The following is a 12050-nucleotide window of genomic DNA, read 5'->3' as shown; positions in this document are numbered from 1 at the left end:
AGTTGGAACAAATACCTCTAATACCATTTTCTTGAGCACAGGTTCTTCTCAGGGCTGTGTCTTAAGTCCGCTGCTGTTCACCCTGTTGACCCATGACTGTTGTGCTAGGTTTACCACCAACCATATTGTGAAGTTTGCAGATGATACAACAGTAATGGGCCTTATTCAGGATGACAAGGTGGAAGCTTACCACAAGGAGGTTGAAGGGTTGGTGAACTGATCTAAGGAAAACAGCCTAGTTTTAAATACCAGAAAAATCAAAGAGATCATTGTTGATTTCAGAAAAGTCAGGCACAGCCACACTTCTCTGTGCATAAATGATTCACCTGTGGAGACGGTTACCAGCATCGAATTCCTGGGTGTGCAGCTAATGAGTAGGCTGACTTGGTCGCTCAACAGTGAGAAACTGGTGAAGCGGGCACAGCAGCACCTGCATTTTCTGCGCCGCATGAGAAAAGCACATCTTCCTTCCCCTGTCCTGACCACTTTCTACAGGGGGGACAATCGAGAGCATCCTGTCATACAGCATTACAGTCTGTTTTGGAGGCATCACTGCTTCAGACAGGAAGGCGGTGCAGAGAGTGGTGAGAATGGCCAAAAAGATCATTGGCAGTTCCCTCCCTCCCATCCAGGACATAGCACAGAAGTGCTGCTTGAGCAAGGTCCGTAAGATTATCTGGGACACTACACATCCTCTTCACAACCTGTTTTCCTTGTTACCTTCTGGGAGGAGGCTTCGTGGTATCTGAAGCAAAAGATCCAGATTCAGCCAGAGTTTCATTCTATAGAGCAATAATCTTGCGAACTCTCAAGCTTCCTCCTTCCGTTATATATTCAAGATGGACAATATTTAATATTTATTTGCTACGTATATGTAGGGATGTGGCTCTGTACATATGTTGTTCATAGTATGTTTAGGTATGTGTCAGGTATGTGTTTCACTTTGAGAGCGGGCAACTAAATTTCATTTTTGATGTGTGCCATCGTGTCCATAGTATAAAAATGACAATAAAAATTATCTTATCTTGTCTTGTCTTGTCTTGTCTTATCTGTAGATATCTTATTTTCATCAGTTTATATTTTAGTTGAATATCATCTCATTTCAACTGTTCTGCCAATAATAAATGTTTATTAAACATTTTTTCTTTAAAATGTATTAGAAGCCCTTCCTCTTGTTTCCCATTTTGAAAAACTTTGTGTGGTTTTAATAGCTGTCAGTATGTTAAGTACAACAAGAACTAAGTATTTAGGTATACACAGTGGTGAGATTCAAATATGTGAACAACCAGTTCTATGTGTGGATGCTGCTTCCAGAAGTCCATTCTGGGCCTAGACAACAAAAAATTAGCTACCGGTTCTGCCGAAGTGGTGCGAACTGGCTGAATCCCACCATTGGGTGTACAACAATTTGTATACATTTCTACACTACAAAAAATAATTCAGGAAAAGTGAATTCTAAGATGTCAGCTTTTTAGACAGGAGTTTTGATGTGTTAATTTTCTGCCTGTGTTTTGTTAATTTAATACATTATATTACTTATATTTACTAAATGAACTAAACATGCAGAGCCCTGGCAAGAAAAATAATTAGAATATTACTATCCTCTGCACGGGTGAATTTCAGCATAACACCCTATGGTAATTTTTAATTTAATTTTAGTTGCTTTTTGTATACAGCTGTTTGTTGTTTCTTAAATAAAGTAAAAAAACAAAAAAACAAGAATCTAACTCTTCCTTGAAGTCTTTAGGATACAGCTTTATTCTTTGCGATTCATTAATAGCAAAATAGGAAAATTAGGTAATTAGGTAGACAGACAGACAAAACATTATTATGAACACACTAAAAATATAAGGGTATAACATAGAGCACACATTCATTATAATACAATTTTAATGTTTATGGTTTTAAATAAATATAACAAAACAAAGGCAGAAAATTAACACATCAAAATTCCTGTGTAAAAAGCTGACATCTTAGAATTTGCTTTTCCTGGATTATTTTTGTGGTGTATTATGAACACACTAAAAATATAAGGTTATAACATAGAACACATATTCTTTGCAATACAATTTATAATAAAGGACATCTGTTACCTCAAGAGGAAAGACTTGGCTTATAAAGTTTGTGGGTAAATATTCTGTCAAGATAAAGGAGGAGAACCGTATTAGACAATAGTGGCAAAAAAAGTATAAGGGCTGAATGCAGTGAGCCTTTGCCTTTTAATAAAATCTGTTAATTGTGCTATCAGTCTTCTGATTTGTTTCAAAGGGAACGTAGTAGCTTTTTGGCCCACCGAATGTTAGAAGTAGGTGGCTACTCACGATAGCTCATGAATCTGGAATTTTCTTCTCCAGTTTCAAGATTTTAAGATTGTTCCATTCCCCACCATCCAATCAGCTGAAGAAGCTTCTTGGATGAGAAGTGAAACATCTCCAAAGAAAAAGAAGAAAGTCCAGTTGCCTCTTTTAAAAGCACCTTTGGTAAAACAATGACCTGGATGACTGAGAATCTCCACAGAAATTTATGTAGTTCATGCTTTGCCTTTAAGATATTTTATAATGTATTTGTTTTGTGTTTAATACTTTGGATCAAATTTTATTCGATACTAGCATATATTATTAATAAGCATAAGACAATTTTAAAACCTACCAAGTAATTCTGAAATTATACTGCTGATACTCCATTTGAAAAAAGAACTGTTGTTGAATTCGCTACATTTAATCAATAGAATTTTCTTCCAAGTAGGTATTAAGAGATTACACTTTAAACCCCCTTTTAACAAATCTCTTTAGTCTGGGTAAAAAAAAGAAAACCTATAAGGAACATCAGAAGTAAATTGAATAATTGGAAGTCAGAGTGAAATCTGTTATACATGAATGTCACATGGGAGTCATGCATCACATCATTGCCATTTCCTACAAATGATTTTAAGTACTGTAAAATTTACTGTAGAATTCAGTAAAAGAGATGATGAATGAAGCAAAAATTAAGATCATAGATCTGTCAATATTAAGCACTTCCTTTTCCTATTTAAAGCAATGGGGACATGACATTTTACAATACTGGATAGTGTGAGGGGTCATTGACGCTCTCTGATCTTGGTTGTTTTCTTGCAGATGTTTCATTATCCAAACCAGATAACATCATAGTGCTCATGTTATTGGTGCACCAAGGACCTCTCAATTCATCCGAGCCACACATATTATCCTTTATCAATACTGGGTAGTATTTTAAGCTCTGATGCCAGTTCAAACAATGGTAGTTTCTCTTTTCTTTTAATAAAATTCTTATTGACTTGTAACCCTGTAGTTATGGTCTTTGCATAAAAGATAAATAAATAATTTCTGAAAGCCATGTTTATGTTCTGTATGATAGAGTTTTTTCCATGAATTCTCCCCCCCCCATTTAAATGGTATTATTAAGTTCCAAAAGGGAAAATCACTCCTATAATTAATTTATGTATAGTCATTATCCATATCTTGCTTTCAGACTCATTAGCCCAAAAGGAAAATATGCTGGGATATATAGTAGAAGAATACTTAGGTGCTGTCCATAAGAGTTGTTAGCAGTTCTGTTGAGTTTCATTCTTATGGGTTAGAATAATTGTGCATACAAATTACATCATCTTTATATATAATTTTCTAAGACATTTTTAACAATAAAAAGATTTATTAAGAGGCACATTAAAAAGAAGCCATTTGAAGGCAAGCACTCCCTTTAACACATTAACATAGGGTAAATGTAAGGACCTACCTCAATTTACATCTTAAGAAGACAGAACTCTTGGAATGTCTCTTCCAACAGGGATCTTTATTAAGAGAAGCTGATTGCAGGCATGCTAGACAGGATCTGGGGAATCCTCTCCCACCGTTTAATGTTTTAAAATGTTCCCAAACAGCCCCCACCCCACAGTTCTTCTGGGTGATTCAATCTGTCAGTCTGCTCAGTCAACACAATCACTCATCCTCTCTTTTCCCAGATCCCAGGCGTTGCATTCCCCACCCCTTTTTCCTTACTGCTGACAAAGGGGAGAATTTCAGAGAGAATAAGATGAAAGGTGATGGCCATATTGTTATGGTTATTTCTCCCGAAGAGAATCAACAAATGGTCACTTTGTAGTTAAGAAAGGAAGTGAGAGTCGTAAAACTCCCATGCTTACCCTCCTCCCTTTTCATAGTATGACAGAATCCAGAATAGAGTAAGAATTGGGGTTTTTTCAGAGTAGGTAGATAGAAATGAAATATAATTGGATTCTGACAGTAAATATATGAGTCTAAACTTACTTGAGTCAAGCATGCTGAAATAATTATTTACATTTAACATAGACTTCTGGGATAGAAAATTCTATCTAAGTTGCATTCCCATCCTTTCCATCTCTTTTGAAAAGCAATTGTAGGACAAGTAGATTGCCAAAGACCATAAAGTTTATTGGTTTCTGCTGCCAGGATTCAGTGTTTTTAACTCCCTTGAGTAATGAAGAAGCTATCTATCCAGACGTCTCTGATGATAAACTGTATTATCTTGTTAGGAGCAACATCACTCTTAGAAACTAATGTTACCATGTAGAATATCTGCAGATCAAGATGCTGAGGCTATCATTTTATAACAATGACAATGACCACAAATCATTTCTGTTTTGAGGTTATTTACTTAACAACTATCTTTTAAAAGGAATCTAAGAGGCATTCTAGGTTCTTTAAAATGAGTTCACACACAGAGACAAAGATATATCCAGGAATAATAAATTTACTTGTGATAAGACCAATGTGTTGAGTATGACCAAATGTTTATGTGTTGTTTATCAAGAATTCTAATTCAAAAATTGTACCCATAGACCAGGGGTAGGCAACCCAAAACACTCAAAGAGCCACTTGAACCCGTTTCCCACCAAAAACAAAACACCGGGAGCCGCAAATCCCTTTTGATATCTAAAATGAAGATAACACTGCATATATCCTTTTTTATCTTTATTATAGGTGTGTGTGTGTGTGTGTGTGAGAGAGAGAGAGAGAGAGAGAGTGTGTTTGTGTATGTGTGTATGTATACACACACACACACACACACACACACACACACACATTAAAAATAAAAGTAAAAATATGACTCTTGGGAATATCCATACTATTAAAACAATGATCACCGAGATAATGCTTTAAGAGAATAAAATTACATACACACACAGGTAAAAAAAGGATATATGCAGTGTTATCTTCATTTTAGATGTCAAAAGGGTCTCTCTCTCTCTGTGTCTCTCTCCCTCCCTCCCTCTCTGCCCTTGGTCTGCCACTCCTCTTCCCCCACTCTCTTTCTCTCTCTTTCCTCTCTCTCTCCCCCTCCCTCTCTCTCTCTTTCTCTCTCTCTCTTTCTCCCCCCCCATCTGCTGCTCACCTGGTAAGCTTCAAGTTGTTCTCCAACAATCTCAGGCGTAGGCAACCTCGTCTCTTTTATGACTCATGGACTTCAACTCCCAGAATTCCTGAGACAGCCTAGCTGGGCTAGCTAGCTCTCTCCTGCCCTTCCTGCTTCCTGCTGAGACGCAGCAAAGGGAGGAGCTCCGCCCAGAAAGCTTTTCAGCTCCTCGGAGAACAATGTGAGTGCACTCTCTTTTACACATACACACACACACACACACACACACACACACAAACAAAACACACACACACACACACACACACACACAGAAGCAGGGAAGCGCAATTGCCTCTCTCTGTCTCTCTCTGCAAAGGCAGAGGAGGTTGGGAGCCACAGGGGAAGGCTCAAAGAGCCGCATGCGGCTCCGGAGCCGCAGGTTGCCGACCTGTGCCATAGACACACAGACATACAAGATAATGTAAAGATAATGTCAGAATCCAATTATATTTCATCTTTAGTTATCAAATATAGAAAACCCCAATTCTGCCTTCTCTGGATTCTGCCATAAGAGGGAGAGAAGGGGGAGAACAAAGGGGCTTTATGGCCCTCACTTCTTTCAGTATACTTCTAAGGAACTGAATGTGTGTATTGCAACTTCAAAGAGTTTGAAGGTGGTTAGCACCAAAAGGCCTCATCATAACAAAGGAGGCTATTTACCTTTCATGTAGTTTATCTGAAGTCTCCATCCAGACGGAAGAAAGGAGAAAAGGGGGTGGGATTGTGATGCCTGAAACTGTCACTGGAAGAGGGGGGTGATTGGGTGGGACTACTGGGGAACCCCTTAAAACCTCGAATGGGAGAGCTTGAACCCCAAGTCCTGTCTAGCACGCCTGCAACGACTTTTTCTTAATAAAAGATTCCTGTTGGAAGAATTATTCCAAGAGTTCTGTCTTCTTAAGATGCAAAGTGGGGTGGGTCCTTACAGATAAGGTAATAAATAAATACTGAGTGATAATTGGTACTGCCTTAACTAGATCTTAATTAAGAAGACATTTATAAATATTTATAAATATCCACACTTTAAATAGTTGTGTATCATACATGCAGTGATATCCCAACACAAGTTTGGTAGGACAGGTTTGATTACTCCTTCTTGGTAACAAATTATTGTGTTGGATTACTGGAACACTCTGAAGTTTGGCAGGCCTTCCAAAAATCATTAATGATCTGGTTTGCCCCCCAAGCACTGTGATAGGATGAGATGACTGCATGTCAGAAACTTAACTTGGTGCCAGGTTTTTGTTTTTAATGTTTATGGTTTTAATGTAGTTTTTTATATTGTTTTATTATTGATATTGCTATTGTTTTGAAACTCAGTTGGAAGAGACCCAGAATTTGGTATAAAATGGAGGGCTCTGTAAATGTATTCAACAAATAATTAAATAAATATAACTCATGTTCATTTTTATTTAGTATGGATGTTTAATTTTATGCATTTTCTACAAATATGCAAGTTTTGCTCCTTTTTACTCATTTTGGAGCATATTCAGCCTCTTTGTATTGTAATGCTTATTTTTGAAGCTTTCTGTTTACCACGCTATTACTTTTGTAATCTCTGGTGTATTATTTATTTGGATTGATGCTTTGTCAACATTTCTAATTGCCTATTTATCTGCTTTCTGGCTGAAATAACACTTCAAACATTCCTCCCATCACTACCACCCTGCCATTTTCCCTACTTACGTGTGAACTTAATTTGTTTCATACACTAAGTATTCAGTACTAAAATTAAAACGTTTTAAGTTTTAAATGCCCAATTAAGGAATTGATTGAGGTAAATCAAAGGGAAGTCTGCATAAAACACACACACATACAGATATGCCTCAGAAGAAAACTAAGGAAGTGGAAACACAAGAGAGAAAACAATTTGTGTTATCTCCAAAAGAAACCCTATGATTTTTATGGTTTTATCTGACAGTAAGAAATAAGTAGAAAAATGTAATCTTTTATCATGATGTCGCAATTCAGGTTGTATCATATATGTATCACCATAGCAGATATACTATCCTTGTCTATTAAGAAAAATAGAAATATTGTTCCATGTTCAATGGAATGCTGTGAGTTAATCTGCTTAAATTCTGTTAATTATAACTTTATTATTCAGAGCAACATAAGATGAAAATAACCAATGCAGATAGTAAATAGTACTGCATTCTTTCATTAAATGTATTTGATTTCTCTAAATGGACAGTGGAACTTACATGAATAATTTACAAATGCAGTTGAACATTGATGATCTCCTTCTTTATATCTTTTGCTTGTCATGCAATAGATCTGATATGTTATTGTTGGAAATATTCACCAAACTGAAATAAATATCTTAGCATTTTATTCAATACTGAAGAGATTTTATACATGCACTGGTGCAATTTATAATTGGCTTAATTTTTTTTAAAGATCTTTAAAAGTTTAAGTTTTTTAACATTTAAATTTGAAAAAACTTCTAAAAAGTTATCTGTAAACTTTTAGATCAATCATAATTCAGTAGAAATGTAGCTGACATTTATTAAATAATATTAAAATATCATGTGCATTGTATGTATTAGATTAATATTTTGTGTCTCAATTGCAGAAAGAATTTGATGTAATTTTTTAAATTCAGAATGGGATCAAAAAACAAAATTGTATAGCTTGTCACAGTAAGACAAACAATGTTTAGAAAATTTCCAGATTATGATAAGAAAACTGATGATAAGGTTGAACAAACATTTGAATGGTTAGGATATGTTAACTCTGAAGCAGTTTTAAGTATATAACTAATTTTAGTATTCTGCATTTAGATTTAATATTTCATGTCTAGAACCTCACAGGGAAACATCAAAAGTGGTATACATCTATCAAGTTGTTTCCCCTTTCTCTGTTTTTTAGGATCCCCTGCCTTATATATGAACATTATAAGGTGCATCTCTATTTCCATTCTGAATGCTAGTAAAAAATCACAATGGGAAAGTGGCAAGCCACAGTGAAGGATCTTACATAATACGAAGTCTAGTATATTGTCTCCCTTAAATACATATGGTAGAAATAATATTGAGAGCAAACACAAAATGTATTTTTAACTCTTTAGAATTGTGTGTTTTTATTGTTTTTATTGTAGTCAAAATATTGTTAAATATAGTTGGTCCTCGACTTATGACCACAATTGAGCCCAAAATTTTGGTTACTAAGCAACACAGTTGTTAAGTTGTTAAGTGAGTTTTGCTCTACTTTACAACCTTTCTTCCAATACTTGTTAAATTTATCACTGAAGTTTTAAGTCACTAACATGGTTGATAAATGAATCTGGCATCCCCATTGACTTTGCTTGTCAGAAGGTCACAAAAGGTCATTGGATGACCTTGAAACACTGCAACCATCACAAATACATGCCAGTTGTCAAGCATCTGAATTTTGATTACATAATCATTGGGGATGCTACAATAGTCGTAAGTGTGAAAAAGGGTCATAGGTCACTTTTTTCATCATAACTTCGAACGGTCACTAAATGAATGGCTGTAAGTCGAGCATTTGTGTTAAAAATGGACTTATATGTTCTACAGGTTTATTTTATTTTTTTATTTCTCAAGAAATAAAAATTTACAATTACATCAATTCACATGAAGTTTCATCTTTCTCTTACAGTGTCCCAACATTCCAGAGCCTCCCTGAAGAGATACTTAGTAAGCTTGCTGATGTTCTTGAAGAGGTATTTGATTTTAATTTGGGGACATAGTTTAAGGAATGAAGTAATCAATCTTTTGTCATGAAAGTATTTCAGGTCTGCCCTATTGGGACATTTCTGCTAAATAAAAATATTGTACTTGGAAAAAAATGTCCTATTGGTTAGGGATGCCATGATAATATAATATATTTTAATTGTTAGGTACAATTCTGAGGTCATTGTCAACCACAGGAAAATCAGGAAGGCCAGGCTGTTTAAAATGAATATAAAGGTTTATTGCAAATGCATGCTGTCTACAAAAAATCTGAACTACTAGCAGTCAAAGGAAATGGGCAGTAGATAAGAATCAGTGAAATTCAAGGTGGGCTAGACTTAGATCTTTTGTGAGTACAAAAGACTGATGACACATTTGACCCTCCCTCGGACTCAGCTTGGTCATGTCCTACAGCAAGAGTATCAAACTGGTGGCCTGCAGGCCAGATTTGTCACGTGCAGGCCATGCCCACCCCAACTACGCAAAGGCAAAAAACATCTCAATACATCATGATACGTCATGTGATACGATGAAGTTTGACAGCCATGTCCTACAGACATACTCAGCTATGGCATTAATAGTGGTGTAAATAGGATTTGTAAATAGGACTTTAGAACTATACATTTTGCAGTTGACCTTCCATCATACCCCATCCCATCCCACTCCAAATATGTAATATAAATTTTTATATGTAATATAAATTCAGCCCACATACTATAATTTGGATGGGCTGCAGCACTGAAGAACTCTCATGATAGAACAGGTCTCAGCTATAAACTAACATAGCTTCATGGGAATTGTATACTTTAAATTCTCGTATATCAATAGATTAAGTTGGGCATGATTGATTTGCACAATTGATATCTCAACTCCCAGACTTTTGGTGACAAGGACATTTCCAAAATTCATGGAAAGTCAAGTGATGTTAAGAAATATAAGGATCAAGCCTCTTCCTATAGTTTTCATTCTTCTATTTTTCAAGATGGAAAAAGGGAAAGGAAAGGGACTTTAAGTGTCTAGAACAGCTTTTTTTCAAATATTTCTTAAAAAGCCAGGAAGATAAATTAATTTTAAACCAAGCCCAGTGGAACCCATTTGACATTATTTCTAATTTTAACTGATTCGGAACTACAGAAATTTGGGAGCAGTTTATCAGCATAAGTAAGTAGTTAATTTGGTCCAGTAAATAATCCCAGGTAATTACTTCATTGGAATGTACTTCTGTATGCTTTAAAATGCAGTGCCCCTCTCTAACTTAGGCCTCTTGGAAACTGATGAATTTTTCACTGATTCTAATGAAATCAGTTCCTAGTTCATATGTATCACTCTTGTGGAATTATAGCTTCTTTCTGCTCTGCCACGTCAGTGGAATTTTAATGATTTAGGTTCTTGAAATCCCTAACAATTAAGATACATTAATTGTTAGAATTCTGAAGACATGTTTTCAGAACATTAGCTCCTTAGGGAATATGTCAAATTTGTGCTTATTCAATCAAAATATACATATTAATTTCATATCAAACAACTTATGTTACTTATCTTCCTAATTACTACTGTTGCACCTGCAAAATTACATACTTATAAGTCTTGCAGGAATAATTAAAGACCATTAATATGTCATCTTTATGTGTTGATTGTAGGATATCTGTACATAGAAAACTGTTTTTTTCCTGTATGATTATCAATTTCCACTTACACTTGACCACTGTTAGCTAATGTTAAAATAATGAAAGAAAATAACTACCAATTCTCTTCAAAGGGATTGTTTTTGACATTTTAAAACAAGCTCCTTTTTCGACTTGACATTTATTAATATTTATCAGTTGCCTTTTGTACTTCCATCTAGCTTGTGGACGAACTAACAATTTAACATGACAATGATGGCTTTTTCTTGGTTTCTTTTACATTCAGTTTGGCAGAGAAAAAAATGAGTAGAAAAATATAATGTGTATAGTATATCAATAATCTGTTTCTTTTAAAAAATCAGGCACAAGTGAGGGGGAAAAACACAGAACAAAAGGGGTAAACTATGTTTGCTTGATTTGAAACAGAAAATAGCTGTGATCTAACGGTAATTCTATATAATCACATGGAAAAATCAATAAAGCATTATAACAGTGTAAAACACTTAAAAGCTTTGAAAAGGAAACATATCTTCTTGAAATATCAAGGCAGCCAAATCTATCAGAAGGCTCAGCCTGACTGCTTGAACTCATTCCCAGGTTGTTTTCTTATTTATTTATATTTATTTTATTTTATATGGCTTTCCATATCATCGTGAAGATGGATCAACAGTGATTACCCAATTTTTACATTGATTAAAATCCAACATAGTAAAGACCACAACAATTAGTTCATAACTGGCAACTGAGATAAAACCACAACCGCCCATCAACATAACTATCTCATGGACACTGCGACATTTATCAACCCGATACAGCCACAGCTTTAAAGCCTTATGAAAGGCCAACAAGATCAGGGATAATCCAATCTCCAGAGGGGCTGATGATCTAAGGCAGGGGTCTCCAACCCCTGGGCCATGGACCAGTACTGGGCTGCGGCATGCCCGCAACCGTACACACAAACAAGCAAAGCCCCATCCGTGGGATGCAGCCAGCACACAAAACCACACACTCTCTGGTGTGCGGAAAAACTTTTCTCCACAGATCTGGTCCCTGGTGCCCAAAAGGTTGGGGACCTTTGATCTAAGGAGCAGGTGGCATCACCACAGGTAGCATCTCACTGGGTCCTCACATGTAGCACTGTTTAATTAGAAGCCAAACACTAGCATGCCTCTCCTGCTGAATCTGACGAGAATAAATTGGAGACAGTCCTTCAAATAATCCAGATGCATTCAGTGAAGGGCTCTATGGGTACCTGTAAACATTTTGAATTGAACCTAGAAGCATACTGTCAACCAATTGTTGTACGGTATCTGTGGGT

General features: G+C 35.8%; 1 protein-coding gene across 6 annotated transcripts in view; it reads left to right on the top strand.

Moving 5' to 3' along the window:
* Nucleotides 1–12050, top strand: part of PRKG1 (protein kinase cGMP-dependent 1) — a 1362786-nt gene that overhangs the window by 964458 nt on the left and 386278 nt on the right. For all 6 annotated transcript variants that reach the window (XM_039327748.1, XM_039327751.1, XM_039327747.1 and 3 more), the window contains one exon: nt 9034–9097. In XM_039327748.1, coding sequence (XP_039183682.1) covers nt 9034–9097 — 64 coding nt within the window. The remainder of the gene's footprint in view (nt 1–9033; nt 9098–12050) is intronic.

This window comes from Crotalus tigris, unplaced genomic scaffold, assembly GCF_016545835.1.
Source record: "Crotalus tigris isolate CLP2741 ecotype Arizona unplaced genomic scaffold, ASM1654583v1 scf7180000024366.3429058, whole genome shotgun sequence".
Classification (NCBI taxonomy): domain Eukaryota; kingdom Metazoa; phylum Chordata; class Lepidosauria; order Squamata; family Viperidae; genus Crotalus; species Crotalus tigris.
Note: the sequence above shows the minus strand (reverse complement) of the source record. Positions and strands in the feature narration are given on the sequence as shown.